Source organism: Mya arenaria, chromosome 17, assembly GCF_026914265.1.
Source record: "Mya arenaria isolate MELC-2E11 chromosome 17, ASM2691426v1".
Lineage (NCBI taxonomy): Eukaryota > Metazoa > Mollusca > Bivalvia > Myida > Myidae > Mya > Mya arenaria.
In genome coordinates, this window is record NC_069138.1 from 7,717,819 (window position 1) to 7,738,723 (window position 20,905).

General features: G+C 33.0%; 1 protein-coding gene across 2 annotated transcripts; it reads right to left on the reverse strand.

The window, feature by feature from the left end:
* Positions 1 to 3,278: 3,278 nt before the first annotated feature.
* On the reverse strand, positions 3,279 to 19,518 carry LOC128224725 (uncharacterized). Of its 2 annotated transcripts, none has more exons than XM_052934706.1 (7): positions 19,466 to 19,518; positions 14,275 to 14,367; positions 13,913 to 13,943; positions 13,434 to 13,468; positions 6,551 to 6,591; positions 4,958 to 5,932; positions 3,279 to 4,153 (listed from the first exon to the last, which is right to left on the reverse strand). In XM_052934706.1, the coding sequence occupies exons 6-7, from the start codon at positions 5,448 to 5,450 to the stop codon at positions 3,690 to 3,692; spliced, it is 957 nt and encodes a 318-aa protein (XP_052790666.1). In that variant the 5' UTR covers positions 5,451 to 5,932; positions 6,551 to 6,591; positions 13,434 to 13,468; positions 13,913 to 13,943; positions 14,275 to 14,367; positions 19,466 to 19,518; the 3' UTR covers positions 3,279 to 3,689. The 2 variants fall into 2 exon arrangements, with proteins under 2 accessions (XP_052790666.1, XP_052790665.1); XM_052934705.1 differs by having other exon boundaries at positions 13,913 to 13,980.
* Positions 19,519 to 20,905: the final 1,387 nt, after the last annotated feature.

Below are 20,905 nucleotides of genomic sequence, written 5' to 3' on the forward strand. Positions count from 1 at the left end.
ATGCGAAATGAATTAAACATGTGTGCGTTTAGTATAAAATACAGTTTTCAGAACTTCAGACAAAACGTACGTGTGGTAAACGTCTGAAAAAAAACCTTAAATAAAGAATACCAGGATAATCGTATTTTGATATTAGTGAGTACTCAGTAAAGTTCTAGATATAGGTTTTATTTGGTGTATAGTTCACTTCAATTACTACCGAAACATACCCAAATTAATAACATTGATATATGATATATAACAAATGATAATTAAAATATTAACAAAACAATAGAAAACTGTTAATAATCAACATTACACGTTGCTTAAATAAACAGACTATATTCTTACCTTCTTACATTCATGAATTTGTAGTTATTTATATCGTTTAACGATCAATTTGATCAATTTTCTTTTTGAGTCTTGATAATTACTAGTTGATGCATCCATCATTTAGGTGTTGATTCGTATTGTCTTTCTATTCGGTTGTCAAATGTCAAGATGTTCTTTTTACATACTACTTATGTAACGAGTGCACAACATAAAGTTATACACTTTAGGCCACACCAGATTGATGATTTATTTGTCGGAATTCCTGCACCTATTTGTCCAGAAAATACGAAAATACGAAAAATATCAATTTCATTTTTGCGACTGTCCCTTTTTTTAGCATAATCTTGAATATCAATTGTAAATCCAAATACGAATAATGGTTTTGTTGAAAGGAAATCAATTGTGTTGCTTTAAAAACTGCAAAAATACCATTATATGTCTTTGATAATTTCGGGAATAGAGTTATTTAAAAATGTACAACGGTGAACAAGATAGTAATGATACCATTTAACTGAAAGAAAGACCAAGGCTTTGATTGTTAAGAATGTTTATAAATATCTATTGACATCTATAACCCGTTTCTGTGTTTAAACCCGAAAACGACAAAAAAGTTTTTCTGTATGTTTTGTATTGCGCTTCCCACTACTATTATGTCCGGCAAAAGTCAGAACAAAATATAATTTGGTGTAGCCTTTAATGCAATGATTATATGTGTACATGCAATTGCATATAAAAAAACAACAACAACAATTTAAACAAAACACATTCATATTTACAAATCATCCAAAACGAAACGATAATACTTTTATATAATGGTGTGTTATATTTTTCCAAATTTCTGATAGTGGTAATCGTCAAATACTTTAAACATGCAAATTGACAGCAATGAAAAAGGCAGGAATGTGGTTTACTTAATTTATATGAAATATTGAAATCCTAAACTTGAGTGTGTGCATAGGAACCCTCTACTGTAGCGTTTCACTTTTAGTAGGTTAATATACATCATGTTTTCTTTTAGAAAAAAAACGACATGTAAAATGTCTTTAATATGTATAATTTAAAATTACACTCTGGCTATACAATCGGCATATATTTTAGTAATCTTTACAAGTTATCATTGCAAAAAGCAATACAAAGGACAAACTACGGACATGCATTATGTGATGCAAAAGAGAAAAAGCAGTTTCAGGCACTACTTGGTAAAGACGTGTTTTTAGGTATCAGTTTTAAAGACCGATTTGAAATGTTGGTATAGCTTTTAAACAATCAGGGATAAACCACTGAAACATTTGTAATAAGTTATAAAAATGACTGTATCTGAAATATTAAACAATTTTATTGTTTTTAAACATTTACTAGGTGCATATCACATTTAAATTATGCTCAGTATTTAAGAATACTTTTGTTTAGGGTTAAGAGGTATTTTTCTCCAGTACGTAACTATATTAAATAACTGCTACAAACGCATAAAGTGTATTAGCAAATAATCATTAATAAAAATACAAGTTTCAAGAACACAGCAATACGAAATCATAATTAATATCAAATATATACAATAGAACAATCGAATAAGGCGCATTCCATAGTGAACACCCTTTGTTCATGCAATAAACGAAATACAAATAGGTTAACACATACAAAAAACAAAAAAAGGAATATGTTTTTCACATAAATATTAAACATTCAAATTACGGGCAAAGTAAGTGTTATTTTATTGTATACATAGTTCTACAATTTTAAGTAATGTAAGCGATTATTGCAACTTGATCATTTTTCCTGTTAAATAATAGTATATATGTAAAACCGGGAACATTAGTACTGAATCATAAGCTTTATGTAGGTAAATTACCTGTTATATGTTTTCAAGTTATAATAAGATGCATTATTGTCTTTAAATAAATTCACACTTAACGATTTTACCATGCTTGTATACATACCATTGTGAGTTTCAACTAAATGTGTTCAAAGTGTCAATTTGGTTGTGCATGTCAGGACGCAAATATCGCTTAGAGCTAAATTGGTTAATAATTAAAAACAATGGTAATTATTTTGTTTCAAAAACAAATAAATATTTAAATAAATTTCTTTTCCACATTCGAGTTCTATTATAATATTTATGCAAAAAGCTACAGAAACAAGCTCAGTAGCAAAACGTTTAAACATAAACCCAGTTTAGTTGCACTGGGCAAACGCCAAAGACATAGAACACAAAATCACAGACAAGAAACATAGAAGAACAGCACAAAACTCCACAAACAGCACAGTGCATACATACTATATATATATATAAAACATAGGTACGTTTATCAAGAATTGTTAGGTAGCGCCTTGAAACGGTCAGTAAAATGTCAATTTACTGGGGGTTTAAACCAGTTTATGTGCACAAACCTCACTCTTATCCCAACAATTCTTAATAAAGATAAAACGCAAAAGGTAAATCTTATCAAAGTATGCATTAACTTGAGGAATTTTATCGATAAAATAAATAATAATAAACGTAAAGGTAAACCCCAAGTACTTCTATGATTAGAGATCCCAACTCTACCTGCAGACGGAGGGAAACAATTCGGAGCACCCAATGCAAAAACTTTTCAAAGGTACGATGCAGTCATTGGAAGAAACTATAAATATCCCACACAGTCTGCCTTATAAAATAAAAGGTTTAAAACTGTGTGATCATAGAGTTTCATAATAAAAAGCATCATTGTACTAGAACTGGGAACAAATAAAGAAAACATTATTAAAAATAAAAGCGACATGTATTCGCTAATCTTTCCTTCCAAATTATTTGAAAATGTAAAATATTTGAAGAAATTGAAGTCACATGCCAAATCACTCCGAGTCAGCCAAAAACGTGTTCGCAAAAGAAGGTTTTAAAGATAACATGAATTAGCAATATCGTGATAAAAAATCAAAGCACTGAAATGTTAGTTAAGAAAGGATGCTATATTTAACCCTATATTTGTATAAGTCATTGTGACTGCAATTATTTGAAAACCAAATATTTACCAACACAAGTCACATGCCGTCAAAGATAGAAATAATAATAAAAGTACACAAATTATTTAAATATATGATAAAAATACACATAATAATTTAACCAAACGCGGGTCTAGATTAAAACAAACCGTTACAAAGATTAGCTTTTCTAGTTTTCTTTATTAATGCATAACTATTACCTAGTAAATAATCTTAAAATGAAATGATGTTGTAATAAATAGCGGTCTATTTTATTTGAAGTCCATTAAATACCTCAATAAGAATAAAACTGAAATTATCATCAAATAACATTTTAAACGTCCCTTAATAGCTAGTATGCTGTCTCCATTTCTAACTCATACTTTCCTCAAGCGCATTTTAACGTCGGGTGAGCTTTCCTACGAACAAAAGTAATACGGCTTTCTCAACGCTGATATGCTTGGGGTAATTCTAGTACAATATGTTTTGTATGGATCATCTTTTGCACATCCATGCACGATTCCGATGATTTGGAAATGTTCGTTCTTTTGAAATCGAACACCGTTTCCGTCTTGGTTGTTCAAATCAATCAATTTGTCCCTTTTAACTCGGAATTCTTCAAGTACCGTATTGCTGATTATTTTGGGATCAACTTTCAGCAAAAATGCTCCGGAGTCACCTGGATGCGAAAACTCTCTTGATTCTCCGTCAATTTCTAAAACATCAAGTTTGTTGCAGTCTGGAAGGTCGATAGGGTGACTGAATACCCCAAATGTAAGTCCCGATGCACAGCCATATTTTATAACAATTGTCTTGCCACGTACTCGTATGTCATCACAATTTTCTTGGTAGCTGAGCTTGCAAATCGGTTGTATTTCAAAATCTGCAAAAATAAAACTAGGTTGGGTGGACAATTATATATATATATATTATATATATACTATGAATATACTCTGCTTATAATGGCTCTCGTTATCTGTAAAGGATGAACACAATAAAAATTCAGAGCTTTAATTCTTCAAAGTAATGTTTTTAAAAGTCGTTGAAACAAGTATGAATTAAATACTCATGTAGTATAAGCTATTTAACGGTTTGTTGGTTATCAACTCGCTTTAATTCAGGAAGAACGTCCAAAATATCAAGTGTTCAACTCAAGTTTAACTGCAAGGGCACGTACGTTTTATGAAACCAGCATAGTATACTTTAGTCACTACAACACGTGCAATGTGTATTTAGTTTCGGAGAAATCTCATTAAACTGTTGAAGAAATTCACTTAGCAATCTCATGTTTAACGATTACAAATGGCAAAATGTGTCTTGTGGTTCATGGAAATTTATCAGTCAAATAAAAATGACAGCATAACCACCAGCGTGCAATAGCGAAAAGAAGCGCCACTGCCGAGGGCATCACGGGATTCCCAACCTACTTAAATTGTTTGTGAACAGCTGACTGTTTAAAAATATTAAACGGAGTTTATGACGACTTTTTGTTGCGCTATGAGTTTTGATAAAAATTACGTTACATTGCTTAATATGTATTCTATCAATGCCTTTTTTAGAATAGATTAAAATGAGCTTTGAAGTGTATTAACATGTATAATAAGAAATGTTGTTGTTTTTTAAAAAAAGGTATGCGAAGTCCTGCATATTCAACAAAACACATGAGCAGTAAAGTTTTAATAGTTACCAGATGCATACTTCCTTATTTCGTCTGTTAAGTTAATCATTGGAACGTTGGGTTCGATGACAGCAATGTCAACAAAAACATCGTCTTTATTACCGTAATAAACATCTTTGATGGTTCCGAACTTACACGAAGGAGGATCAGATGCTTCGAAAAGGTCACCGACGTTTTTAAATTCTTTCATTTCTTTACTGTAGCAATCTTCTTTCAGTTCACGCAAATTACTTTCACTCAGAACACCATGAGCACATGTGAGTGCATCATCTCGTTTGAGACACCCTTGCATTGTGCACGTGATAATGTCTTGTTCAAAAATCGTTGTTTCCTTTTTCTGTGACAGCATGTCAATTTTATCTCCTTGCATATCTATTCCTTGAAACTCCCTCACATCAACTGAATAGTTTCCCACTTTATCATCGAACTTTTCAAATCCAAACGGGATCCACCCTTTCAAGAAAACTGACAGAACTATGCAGTCTTTTTCCTCAAACTGCATGTTTTCTGGATCAGCATAATTCCTGCCTCTAAGACAACTGTATGAACTCTTTGAAAGGTTTGGATATTGAAAGAGAGTTTTATTTTGTTGTTTTTCACAGTTTTCCCATGTCTCGCAATATCTTTGGAGACAAGCTAAGTTTTCGATTATTCTCTTGTCTTGAAATCATTCTGTCTTCTGAAACTAGCATGGCCTTATGGTGGATTTTTAAAGGAAAACCTTGAGTTTCAGGTCTATTGACGTTTTTGTTTGCAACGACTACAAAGACGATATTTTTGTCGGTGTCATTTTCTTCATATGCGGCATAAACCTTTGATGTGAGCTTTCTACCAAGCTTTTTTCAATGTTCCTGCTTACAACTTCACAAATACGTCTCTGTGTGTCCGGTTCATCAGAAAATATGTTCATAACTTCATTCCAAGTCGTAAAATCCGGCGGACTCCACCCTTTTTGAATCTTTTGAAAGAGCTTTGATTTGTTTCCTATAAACATGAGAAAAGCTAATTCGTAAAAACTGTAGAGCTAATAGAACAAGTGTTGTTTAAATTGAATAGCTAAAGAATAATAATATTAATATACGCTTTACCTTAATTGCCAAACACAAAACAAATTTCATATTTTGATCAACATAAGTTTAAAAACGGAATGGGCGCAGGGTAGAATGAAAATGAAAAGATTTTCCTTTCTTTCTCATACTTCTATTCTTCTATTGTTAATGATTGTATTGTTTTCAGTTTTCCGGGAGTTGTCAGAACGTTAATAATATTTATTCAAGCATGTCTTTACAAGTCTTTAGCAAGTATTTTATTGTGATTGTTAAAGATTATTTGTTTACAAATATGATTTGTCGTATAGAAAATAATAACATTGTTGGTCAGCTTTTAAACCAAGTGAAACATCCATTGATTTTGCCATAGTTTGATCAGTTTCAGTATATCCATAGTCTAAATAGTGAGATAAAAACAGTTGCATATGTGTATAACTGTACATTGATCCTGTCTGTCTACTTAAGTTAACCTTAATTTTATATTGTTTAGTTGTCTTTGTAAAGTAGGCAAGTATGAAGTAATAAGAAATGGATGCCACTTGTAGTATTGTACCTGTTCTCTCGGTCCATTGGTTGGATTCGTACGACGGTTCCCTAAAATTCAAGTAAACAATACAATATAGAAACAGACAGGTTATATCTAAATATAATTAAAAGGGTTGAGATATTTGAATCAGGCAACGTTGACGTTCAGTTCTGGTATTTTGCACGTGTGTGTTTGTTGATATATTTCATATATTGTACTTAAGAAACATTTAACAACGGGATCGATATGTTAAACCTTTGGTCATATTTACTTATCGCAAGGACAATTAAATGAGATGTTAGTTAAATAACATTATGAGATTAGTTAATTCTTACAACAGTAAAGATTATGTATGATCATTGCAAAATAAATTGTCATTATAGAATTCAGATAACATATAACAAATAATAAATTTGTTGTAGAGAATAACCATCAGCGTTAACAATATTTTGCGACTTTTTGAATGGCGCCATATTTAAAAAAAAACCTGAAATAAATGTTTGCTTCAAAAGAGTAGAAATAGTTGTAAATTTCATGAAAAGCAAAGGTGTAATTGGATTCTTGAATAGTCCAATGTAGCCACTACATCCTAACTGTTACACTGTTATATATTGGATTGCAATTCTTAAATGGTGTGGCTCACATAAGAAACGAACGCCAGGCGGGCCAAAAAAGAATCCTCTACTGGGGATCAAATAAGGATATATGTTATTTAAGTTTTAACATTACACGTTAATTTTAAAGGGATAACTACAAAATTGGGCTGTAACAATATAAATCATATATTCCTGCATTAATGATCTATATTAACTTAAGGACCTAGTTTTATAACTGTTTGGCATGAATATCACCTGCTTTGTACCTCCTGTTTTTTGCACTGGTGTCACAATAGGAATTGGGGCCAATTTCCTGTGTATTCGTTTATTGGCTCAGAGCCATTAAAGGTTGACACTTTTAGATTTGATTATCTCATTGTCTCACTTATACATGTAACCATATGCATAGCTATTGTGTTTATTAATTTAACCGATTGGATATTAATACTAAACAAATAAGAGTGTTGCATTTTTACAGAATATATATATTCGAGTTCAGTTTAAATGAAGGGTAATTAAATTGATGGGCCATGATATATACAACATTTCTCTAATTCTTATTCTTAGGCATTGAATTAATACCATTTTAATTATTTACAAAATAAAAAATAAACAATAAAAAATCACATTTTTAGACAAGATGATTTTTCCATTTATATAATAAACCATAAACCTGTATAGCGGGACACTCATATCGGATATCCAATAGACAGCTAAAGGCAATACAGATTAAGATCAGTACACAAACGTTGTTTACTATACTTGGATTGGGGGTTGACTTATAGAAGTCTTAAACTAGGGCTATAAGAAATTGTATTTTTAAAACGATTGTTTTCATTTTGATTCGACACCCAATAATTGCTTTGTTCTTTCTTTCGTATTTTTACCAATATCGAAATCTATTAACGCGTTCTTTCAACTTTAAAACTTGAGTTTGATCCATTCATTTTTGAGGACCAGGTTATTTTTTTTCAGATTTCCTCATTGCAAGGGCTTGGTAAAGTGATTTTAATAAATACTCATGCAAACGATTGGAATTTTTGATGTGGAGCAGGGTAGAAACTACAAGGCCAACGCACTCAATCATGTAGAAAGTATCACGCCTTTCAGTTCTTTATAAAAATCAGTACACATAATTGTGTACTATACTTGCAATTGAGGGGATCGGGGTCACTTATAAAAGGCTTAAAATAGGCCTTCAGTATTTGTATTTAAATGATTTTTTTGATTTTGATTCGACAACCAGTATTTTCTCTTTTATTGTTTCGTTTATTTACCCGTATCGTTCCTTTACGTACAATTGCATTACAATGTGTTTCATAACGTTCTCTTATGCTGACAGATTGACAGTTTAATTGTATGGAATAAATAAATGCGAGTATATTCAAGACGAGTTGCGGATTATAATATGGAAAAAAGAATCCGCGGTTAAGTGATTTTATTGACCTTAAACTGCGAAAGTTATGGAACGTTGAACGTTTAAGTTCGCATTGTACAATGTTCATAAAGTGTTTGTTTGGATCACGATGTTCGATACTTGACGTATGCGTCTCTTAATACGGCAGTTAGAGAGCGGCGATTGATGTTGAATAGTTTTATCGTGATCTAGCTAGATATTCGGCTATGTTAGCCGAGCAGTACAAAATTGCAGAGCTGCTTATGTTAATTGAGAGCGAGTCAGGTTACACCTCGCTATTTGACATACAGAAAGGAATACGAGAACAGATAAACAGGACAGACGTATGAAAATTAAGGTCACAAATGGAATTTGTGGAAAAGAACATCATAATTTTAGACTGGTGCCGGAGCTTTAAAAAAGAACATGAGAGTGACTCATCAGTATCGTCAATAAGTGAAATGGATATTTATATACTGGGTGAATAATCTGAACTGACACAATTAAATGGAATAGAAAGTATTGAGCTAAAACAAAAGGAATTAAACAGAATTATAAGAACTAAACAATGAGATGGAACGTTAAAATTTTGAGGGTTTTTTATGTGATGAAGATGATTTGCGAAGTTTGACAGCCAAAAATCACGGAGCAACACGATCAGACCGCTAAAAAAAGTACCACTCCTTAGCAGCGTTCCCTGCTACTGAACTAACATGAAGGGGATATTATTTGGTGACGTTATAGAGCAGCAAACCTGCGGTGCTGACAAACTGGCTATGCGTGAAAGGCAAGCACACCGAGGAGACGGCGGAGATGGAGGCCTTGTTCAGCTGTTATAAGCGATGGGAAATACCATCCGGGATAGTTCTATACACAGAAACCTAACGTTGTAACTTTTAGTGATAATCCGGAAAACAATTGCAAATTCATGAGAACTTTTTAACACACATTAAAAGTAGAGTAACTGAATTTAGGTCACATCAATCTATTACCATTAAATAGGTGAGGTCATCCGTTAATGGCATATGATGTTCAATCAGATTATCACGTGAAATGGAAAAATATGAGATTACACGTTTTCATTTAGGGTAAATGATAGATGGTAATATCGCTTAAAATTTGAGAAACAAAATGGTCAATTATTGACGAAGGTCAATCACCAAACTTTAATATTTTAATGAAGTTTGTTGTAAAGTTGGCTATTGTCACAAATACTATGCATGAGCAAAATCTCGCCGGTGAGGGGGTCAAAACAAGCACAGAAAGAGCTTGTGTGAATGGTCCAAATTGTGAGAGTTATTACTTAAGCTACTACGATAATTTATAGCGACAATGTGCCAGCAATGTGTATTTTGTCGTTTGTCTTCTGTAATGGTTGGGAATGGGATGCGACAATTGCTCAAAGTTGACGCACATTGCGAAATTTTAAAGGAATCAGAGCGGATTTGACGTCCCGGAAACGCAGAATAAAACATCATGTCATGCTGCATCGATGCTACCGGAGTATAACGACGGGTATTTGAACATCAGTTACAGCACAAATTCATGTCTACGAATAGTTTCGGTTGCCGTTCATCGGGAATATAATACAGTGTATACCTATGCATTGTCTGATGAGGGGTCTGGCGTCACACATTGTAGAGGTTCTCTACTTGATTAGACAAGGCTAAACGTTAGTTTTGAGAGAATTGTATTCTAGGTCGAAAGTTAATGAAGGTCAAGCGAAGAAAAAAATGCAAAGGATGATATGCAGTGATAAAATATATTGACGGACAGAGGCATTTTACCTTTCCTAGAGTCGGTAGAACGTTTTCCCGTTTCTCAGGATTTCCGAGTTGATCGAACTTGGCTAAGTAGTCTCCCTTACCAAGCATTGGATGGCCTTATAAATTCATAAATGAAGTGGAAGGATAAATTGGCAGTGACAAACCGGAAACCTTCTGGGTGGAAGAAGAAAGAAGAAGGAAGCACGTCGAACCAAATGCTAAAACAACGCTTTTAAGTTGTACTAACATTCGAACAACAGGTAAGGTGTCCATTGAATGTCAATTTGAATTATCAACAAGCCGATGATGCATTACAGCAAATGCACAAACTCTGGTCAACAGACTTTCAGGGGATGTTCCTAGACGACCGACGAGCGTAAGGTATAATGAAAAAGACAACAACTGCAGGGGATGGACATTACAAAATGGAACTACCTTGGCGCGTTGACAAATGTCTTTCACATAACAAACACATGGCACTTCCACGTCTAGCAGGCCCTCAAACGAAATTGCAATGTAATGATAAATAACATAAAATATAAAGTGTTACTATGGAAGTCTGTATATTGAAAGGACATGCAAAACCATTATACCAAAAATGAGACAAGGCATGAAAGTGACAGAATTCGGTACCCAGTTGGTAGATCACGGACACCTGGAATGGTAAGAGTAACATTTGACGGCGATGCATTATTCTAAGGTATTTCACTAAATAGTCGGATGCTTCAAGGACCCAGTTAAGTAAATAGTGTAGTCGGAGTAATAACGCGTTTCAGAGAGGAAAGGATTGCATAAGTGTCATATATTAAAGCTATGCTTCACCAAGTATGAGTGTATGGATGAAGACTGCCAGGCGCTAACATTTCTGTGGTGGCCTAAAGTCGACAGCCTCAAATCCATCAGATGCAAATACATTTGTTTGGCGGGACTTCCCCGCCGAGCTGCGCATCATATGCATTAAGGAGAACGGCGACTGTCAATGCAGAAGTGTATGCACCGGAACACTGGAGAGGAACATCTATGTAGATAATATTTTAAAGAAAACTGACCACAAGGAAAAATCAGTATTGATGTGTAAGGATCTCAGAGAAATGCTCGGTAGGGGTAGCTTCATTCAAACAAAGTGGATGTCGAACTGCCAAGATTGTGTTGATTCAATCCCACCGGAAGAGCGAGCAAAACTCTCAAAACTGATGTCTGCAGTGGAAATCCGAGATGATACTCTTTTGACGTACATCTGAAACAAAGGGGACCAACACGAAGAGAAGTTGTATGTGTATGGAGCTACTTACAATTCGTTAGGGTTTGTAGCTACAGTGACAATAAATACGATGTTGATACTGATGAAGGCACAGGAAAGTACTTACGGTACCGAAATGTGTAAACTGTGTAGCAGAGGAACACAAGAGAAGATTTTCAGCAAAACTGGAACGAACCTTACTTCAAGAGAAAGGGAATTAAGCGGATCAATTGCCGAATGGAACCGGAGTCGTCTCATGAATAAATTGATGCAAAAAGACATAGAATGGCATTTCATATCTCCATTATGCAAGTCACATGGGTGGTGTGTAATTAAGACTGGTTCAGTCAAGAAAGAAAGCCTTAAAGTCAAATAGTAGCTTTTGAATGACGAAGTACTCGATTCGTTCATGACAGAGGCAGAAAAGTTTGTAAATAACAGACCGATTAAAAAGTTTAACTAAATACGTGATGGTAGTAGAGATCTGGAAGCTCTGTCACCAAGCGAACTGTTACTATTGCTTCCAAATACGTGTATACCACTTGTCTATTGCAAAGAATGATAATTATTTTAAGTATTGTTGGCATCAAGGTCTGTATCTTGCAGACGTATTCTGGCGACGTTTGGTAACGAGTATGTACCTTACATACCAGAGAGGCAAAATCAGGAAGAAGTTCAACGAAATATTAAGGAGAATGATCTAGTTCTTGTGTGCGATAAGCCATTACTACATGGGCGTTTGCCAATCGGACTGGTTCAAGATATAAGTAAAGGACGAGACGGCTTGGTTCACTCGTGTGAGGTACGTGTGAATGGATCCGGAACCGGTTACGAAATTATATCTTCTAGAAATGTACATAAACAAAATAATTGAATGAACTCCAAAATGAAAATTCATTGAGGGACGATGTGCCGCAGCTATTACTTTGCTTATTAAGTTCATTATTTGTAGGTCGCAAGCAAGTTTGATTCATTTTAAGAATTATAGCATAAATTTACAAGACCCGATGTTTTGATAATTTGGCCTGGATATGCAAGATACGTATACGAAATATATTTAGCATGGGTTTTGGGTTTTGATTGACTGACAGCTGCGAAGGTACCTGGCAAAAGTAAGCTTGGCCATGAAGTGGGGTGCGAGTGAAAAGACATGAACGAATTCTTTTTTTTTTCTTTTTTTAATAAGTCGGTAAACGTACCAATATTTAGTAAGTTATATTTTGTTACATTTATGTACTGTATCAATAAAGTTAATTGACATTATATAATGAAGGTAAGGGCAAGTTGTTATGGCTTGCCAACTTCATAGCATTTTTGTAACTTAACGTATTTTTTCAATGTCATGAAAATACTTAGTGAACCTCTTTTTGTTATAATAATTGCATTTTTTAAAATGTAATTGTGTATATAATGTTTGTGTCTTGTTTATTTTGATAGGGTTATTTCAGATAAGTGTTCCTTTACGTACAATTGCGTTACGTTGTGTGACATTACGTTCTGTTATGCTGACTGAAAAACTGTTATATAATACGGAATAATTGTGACGAGTATATTAAAAACGAGTTCAGATTTATTATGCAATGCGGTGACTTGAAACTGCTATAGTGTGTCATGTTAGTGTATTCTGGCTTTGTTTTGCATGAACACAGCTTATTACGAACTTTATACTATGAATAAATGAGATACTACTCGAGCGCTTAAGCGTAGGTTTATAATTTCAACCAACAGTGTTGCCGGTGACGATACTGTTAAGTTTAATGATATCTAAGACAACTTTAAAAAGGTAGCAGTGGTATACGTGAAGCATTATTATTTATCCAATAGGTAATTACAGAACGGTTACGCCCAATCAAGATAATTTTAGAATTTATACTGTACACAATAAACTTCATTGATTTTCGAATTGTCTTACCTTCTGTCCTTTAACCTGCCATCGCTCATCATTGGCTATAAGTGTAAAACACATTTTGGTGATAAAAATAAATATTTCTTAAATAGCGTCTCATCATCATCATCATCATCATCATCATCATCATCATCATCATCATCATCACCATCATCATCAACAGCAGCAGCAGCAGCAACAGCAGCAGCATCATAATCATCATAACCACCAGCAGCAGCAGAAGCAGCAGCAGCATTATCATCATCATCATCATCATCATCATCATCATCATTATCATCATCGTCGTCGTCGTCGTCGCGGTCGTCGTCGTCGTCGTCGTAGTCATCATCATCATCATCATCATCATCATCATCATCATCATCATCATCATCATCATCATCATCATCATCATCATCATCATCATCACCATTATCATCATCATCATCATCATCATCATCATCATCATCATCATCATCACTGTGTTTAATGTACATGGAGGTACATACCTCATCTTGGATGAACATCAGTGTTATCCTTCTGCAAAGTATTTGCCAAAGATAAAGTGTATTCTTATCTGTTTAAAATGAAAAATATAAATAAGGTGCGGGAAAGATACATGAAGCAAAAATACGAAATCTTTATTTAAAAGAACGCCTTAATTATTTAACGGGCTTCATGTTCATATTGTTCAAAGTTGTAAATCAAATGATTTTGTTTAGATAGTGCATTAATTTAAAAACTGGTTGTACTTCAGCGTTTGTTGGTGTGTTTTTTTAATTTGGAAATGTGATTGGTCTCGTACCCTGCTTTAGTTGATATTCTGAAAAGCAACAACTGTTACACATTTTGTAAAATAAATTATACTTACATACTGCAATGAAACCGATCACTGAATGTGTGCTACCGATGATTGGTCTTTTCGAATTTCCCAAACAATTTTGAAAGTTTGTGCTGCTATTCTCTGTAACGAAAACGCTTTAGTTTTAGTTTACATTTTCATTAAGGTTACGAATTTTTAGTTTGAACTCAATTTACATGTACAATAGTCTCTCAGTTATCTATTTTATTGACAGCTTCATATAGAAACAGCTATGCCGTAGTTGCAACGATACTTTTAAAGCACGTGGTCATATAATCAGTTTTATGTCATTGTCTTGAACCGAATATTACAAATAAAACCGCCTCGTCTTCCCCGTAAATGATAATTATCGGATTGCAAAACAATGCAACTAAAATGAAGTATGAAAACACGAATTACGTATAATCGCATGCCATCTATGTATCTTATACTGGTTAGGTACGAATGCAAAATATTTGTTTGACCAAATCGTAAGTATTCGTAGGACATTGAGATGGTACCGTAAATAGGGTACTGCTTTGAAGTAGGCCATTTTCCAGTGCATAAAAAATGGTAACCCATATCAAATCCTTCCTGTGGTGAAACATTTTTAGTATTTTGATCGGTGAAATACGAAACGCAAAACTTCTGTGGTCGAGAACCATCACAAGTTGCATTGTCGCCTTCATCAGTCTGAAACAAATGGCCGATTTGATAGGTTTCGTCGAAATAATCTAAGTAAATGAGGTTTGATTTAGAGGAACATAAATTAATCCATGAAAAAAAAAAAACAATTTGAGAAAACGCGCTCATTTTATGGTGTTCATTTTACACGGAATAAATCATTGATAAAATGTATTCACCAAGAAAGGAACCAAAACTTGAGTTAACTGAGATATTTTTTGTTTAACCTGGTAATTGTCCGTATGAGCACAAATACATAAATAACATCAATAGTAATTCATAATTGATGTTATTTGCACCTCAATAAAAGTCAATTATAAAGACATCAAATTATATATACTCGTATATGATAATTCGGTTTTATATTTTCGTCATCATGTTTCTGGTTCGTATCTACCGAAACATGTTAAATGGATGCAAATTTGCTTATCGAATCGGTTTACTTGGCATAAATAAATCCGCATCTCTGACAAAGTTCCAACGAAACAACAAGTAATAGCAAAAGAAACCTCATCGTCTTCTACTTAGGTGATGAATCTGCCATTGCAAATAAATGTAGCTAAAATAAAGTAGAAAAACACACGAATTACGTATACTCGCATGCCGTATATGTATCTTATACTGGTTAAGTACGTATGAACAAATACTGTTTGACCAAATCGTAGGTATTCATAGGGCATTGAGATAGTACCGTAAATGATTGCTGCCAATGTCACTTACAGTTTTTATGAATATATTTTTTTCATTGTTATATGTTCATTTGTATTTCCTTATAACTGTTTTGGATGTATATTTTTCAAATGTTTGTTTACCTTTATAGGAAACACTGACAATGTCTTTGACTCCTCTGTCCAATTGAACTCTTTCATATATTTTACAAAGTGTCTGGTCGAATGTTTCCACTGATCCCAGTGCATTGTTAACAAATAAAAGGAATCTACTGTCGTCTATTACGGAAATAGATTCTACTACAGTAGAAAGATTATAGCATGGGCAGTAGTATGTGCAGGCATCAATCGCGCCGCTTATGGATTTGTCCAGAATGGGGTGATTCTCAGGAGGACGTGTAGAAGTCCCTTGCTTAAAAGGAAATAAATAAGTATTTGCTATAAAAAAACAAGTTCATGTGTAAGGTAGAAACAAGGAAATTTAAACTAGATGAATGGCGATTTAAATTAAAGTAATGGTGAAAAGCCGAAGCTGTCAATTATGTCCTAAAAAACAGTAACAGAGGTTGTTTCGCTGACATATTCGGCAGTTTGAGGTGTTTAACTGACTTAAAACATGTAAACAACGCGGTCAACATAATGACATCATGACGCCCACTTTTTGGACACTGTCACACCACTTGAAATGAAATAAATCATGAGGCAAATCAAAATAATTCTGCGCTTATATACATAAAATTAGTAAGCTATTAGTTGGTTATTACTTAAAATTATCATTTTTAAAATCAAAGGCTATGGATATAAAACTTGTAAAACATGTATTATCATTGTGCATTATTTCCTCAATACAAAATCTTTGAAGTTTTAGTTTTTTTCTTTGGTTTCTACTCTTTAAGGGACATGCAAAACAAATAAACATCTTCTTTTTCCATATTGGTTGCGCAAACTTCAGTCCCATCTTCATAGGGCATTGAGATGTAACAACCTTAACATCGGAATTTTATGTAAAATATAACATGTACTTTAATTTAAATATTACTTCTACGGTTTGAAACATGAAACTGTGGTTTATTAGACAAAGAAACAATATAATGGCGCAATGATCAAGTTTCTAAACATTGGTTAGTTTTAAAATGAAATGTAACACATTTCAACAACATTCTAGTAAAATACCAAAGCAATAAAAACAAATGGAGATACAATATAAATACGTGTCTTACCGAACAAAATGAAATATGGGCACAATGACCGCATGTTGTTGTTTTTTACTGCCCCAGAAATACAAATAAGGTGTGAAACCTTGAGTCACATTTCACAGTTCATCTAGGCACTGTTGGTCTGAAATAGTTTTGAAGGGAAAACTCATATCTTACGAGTCAGAGTTCATAAAACTTTGGTCGTGTTCACGTTACAGTACTGAGTCAACATCACCCAAGGCAATACACAAAACGCACTAAAATCCATCAATCGTTTCTAGTAAGTATTTTGGTAAGATGGAAATCTTCTGACTGTACATCCTACTAGTTTTTTTGGAATAAACCAGCACCGTAGCCGAATATCTAAATAAGAATCCTTTAGCCACAAGCTCATCTTAACTTCATTTTTTTCTTATTCAGATAACAAGAAAACAAGATACAATCTTGAGGTATTGTTCAACCTTAATTAAATATTCTTTACATTGACTATCCTGTTTTCTATATTTTTGAAGGCGCAATCGTTACCTTTCCTCTAACATTTAAAGTACCTTGGTGAAAATACAATTAAGACAATTTTGAAGTCAATGAATATCATGATTCAATATATGAAAAGTTACAAAACTAAAATGTATATTGGGCAGCATAATACTTTTCATGTGCGTTATGCAGTAGCCAGAATCGTGTTCCTGAAACTACCGATACTGGCCCCATAGTGATGTGAAGAACATGGTTGTTTACTCTGGGTTTTTTTCTAGATTTAGTACAATGATGTTTTCCATTATGAAACTCTATGATCACACAGCTTTAAATCTTTGATTTGGTAAGGCAGACTGTTTGGGATATTGAAATTTTTAAACAATAACTGCATCAAATATTTGAAAAGTTGTTGCATTAAGTACTCTGACCTATTAGCCAATAGGGACGTGGAGGAAATTCACATAAACATCTATACTTAACAAATATGTATTGTTTATACTGTGTTCTATTTAGATAAGTTATAATTCTTTTGTTCGTTTATAATATGATATTTTAACGCACGCATGTGTTTGAAAGTCATATTTAACAGGTCTTTGTCTTTTTGAAAGGAATGTAATCTGGGTTATCAATAATGTTGACACTTAAATATATTAATTAATAGGGTCTGTCGAATCAAACTCAAAACATTTGTATTGTATCTACTATAATCTTTGATTTCATGAAAGACACGGGTAGTTCAATTTAATTTGTTGAAGTGTATTTAAGAATCATTTATACATCGCCAATTCATTGATAATTTAGTATCATAATCAAATACGTTAATTACTTATAAAGTTATATAGTAATCCTCTTTAAGCAATGCGTAATATATAAATGATAATTTCTTCAAATACCATTCATATTTGTCCATTGTCATTTCATCTTAATTGTTAAAATGCACGTATTAGTACTCAATATAAACCTTCTAATTATGATTAGTGTTTAATTTGATAATTTTACATTTCCGTCCTGTTTCAATTCAATACATCCACCATATAAGTTTATCTTTGTTTATTTATAACATAGCAAGAAAAAATAATTTCATGTAATGAGGAACACATATGTATTCTTATCAATTAAAGTGACACTCTTATTCAAAATCAATGTACACACATGTATAGCAAACATAAATATTGAGTGATATACCTTTCACTATTTACTTAACCAGGCATTAATAGAAAAATATTAATTACTGATTACAAGATCGAACCGTGTATTTAAAAGCTGAAATCGCAAAACTATTAAGTGATTGGCGAGAGCTAAAAGATTTACAAAGATCAACTATAATTATATCATCAGGTAGAAATACTGTGTTTTTTCATTATTCTTCCAAATTAAACTTGGTATCCTCCATAAGAACAAGTTTTTTCGACATATATTCAATCATTTTGGTATACTTAAACAATTGCAATAATTGTGGAAAATCGTATATGGGGGTAAGAGTGAAATTTTTATTGATAAATGCGTGGAATTATGAACAGAAAAAGAGCCATATATAATCGCGATATAAATATGTTTATGCATTAGATATACATAATAAAAACACTATTTTTGTGTTTGGCTCCGTAAACTATGACAGAAGGTAGCAAACAAACAAATGAACTCAATCATAAACTATTGACTTCTTGTCCTCTATTTCTTTGTAAATATTCACCTTTGCCTAATGCGTTCGTTATCAGGAAACGTCGCATTAAAACTATGCTAAGCTTACAAACTCACTCAAAAGTATGAACGCGAATTCGTTTAAAACTAGCAGTATTTGATAATGTAATGGCTCTTCAGATGTTCATTATAACCGAATCTTCCCAGACCGGACGCACACGAAAATGCATTTTTACTGTTTTTAACTCAGCAATATGAAACAATGTGATTCTTTTTAAACTATAAGTGTTTTAATAAACATTTTGATAAAACAAAATCGTAGCAGGTTACTCTATCAGTACTAAATCTGGCACTCATTGCTTGTTTACTGACGCATATAAAACACAAATTAGGTCTCAGCCAGTATAAGAAAGTATATTAGTTGTTAAGACATATTTTGAAATTAAACAATATAACAAAGCATGTTAGGCGACATCCTAGCAATTATTGATTAGCAAAGACAATCTAGAACTATTCTAAATAAATTATAATTACAATTATAAAATTATATCTTACGAAAGCGAAGTATAATCCTTTAATATCCGATAAAGCTTTGATCGCGACGGTACCGCACAACCAGATGAAGTTTGTTAATTAAACTGGAACAGAGTCAAAATATCCTTATAAAAGCATGTAACGATTAATTCATTTGGTTTAAAGTGCTATATTGATTATCATGGACGATCAAATATGCTTTAAATGTTTAGCAATATAATCCATTCATTTGTTTAGTTCTTCTTAGTCAATTTAAGTGCCAAACTATTGTTTTTATTTAAAAATTGAGATTGAGATACACTATTTGTAAGCAGTTATCACTGACGAAAATATATTGACGTACTTTAAAACATCTGAGTGCATACAGGTGGTAATTTCCAGTGAAGTGCTTTTCTGCTCTGTTTGGATTATTGTTGCGTTTTCTCTCTCTGACATCAGTAATATTTGACTGTCATGTTGTTTTGTCATCTGATTTTCTTAGTTTCTTTCGTAATATACCTTTTATAGATGTTAGCAGTGTAAATTAGAAAAAAAATGCTTGACATTAGATGTATGTCGTTTTTTATAGAAATTAGCGTTTCATTCATAAATTCAGTGGTACATAGTATATATTTGAAAGACACTTTAGTAAGTTGTTGCTATTCATTTAGCTGCAATGGTAATCAGTTAAAGTTGGCCATTGTTTTGATTGAACTATATTAAGTTATTTTTGAAATTTATATATAAAAATATTCATCATTTAAATACAAAGTGAAAAAGGGTAAAATGGCCAGAAAACAAGTAAAAAAATAGAATCATATTATCACGTGGTGGTGTGATATTCACTGTGGTCCCAAGTCTGACTTGCACATCTGCGACATATCTTTGACATATTTGTGTATGTCCCGTCTCCATCGCCAACCATCAACAATGTTTCGAAGCCTTTGTGGCCACTAAAAATATATTTCTGGTATGTTGCTAGAAATTGCCACGACAAATATTGTATGGGTCTTCCATGTAAATATTTCGTACGATTCGTTGTGCCCAGTGCCTTCGCGGTCCGGTCTTGTTGCAAATTTTTTTCACCTTACGACATTTGACGCCCATTAAGTGCAGAACTGTTAATACATTGAAGTAAATTGTAAATGATTTTGTGTCTAGTTTTTGAGCGAATGCAAGTGATTTGTATTACAAGCTGCATTGTTTTAATAACAAAATATTTTAAAGAAGAAAATAACTACAAAATACAATATTACAATGAAAACTGAAAACAAAGAGTAGGAAGAGAATATCAGCTGTTATATATTTGTCCAAGCATAAAGTAATACTTATGCGAAATAAAATTCTGTACATTGAATGCCATACACATAAAGAGAGCTGGAACATCGTTACACTATACCATGAAGAGCATACAAACCTGAAATTGTCAATATTACCCCTGGAAGAACGTATTCTTTAAAGATATTGTTTTTAACCTAATCA

Bases quoted from the DNA above. Each gene is read 5' to 3' on its own strand.
- LOC128224725 (XM_052934706.1), bottom strand. From the start codon at position 5,450: ATGCAGTTTGAGGAAAAAGACTGCATAGTTCTGTCAGTTTTCTTGAAA. The intron at 4,154-4,957 runs GTAACTATTAAA...TTATTTTTGCAG, and splicing joins AATAAGGAAGTATGCATCTG to ATTTTGAAATACAACCGATT.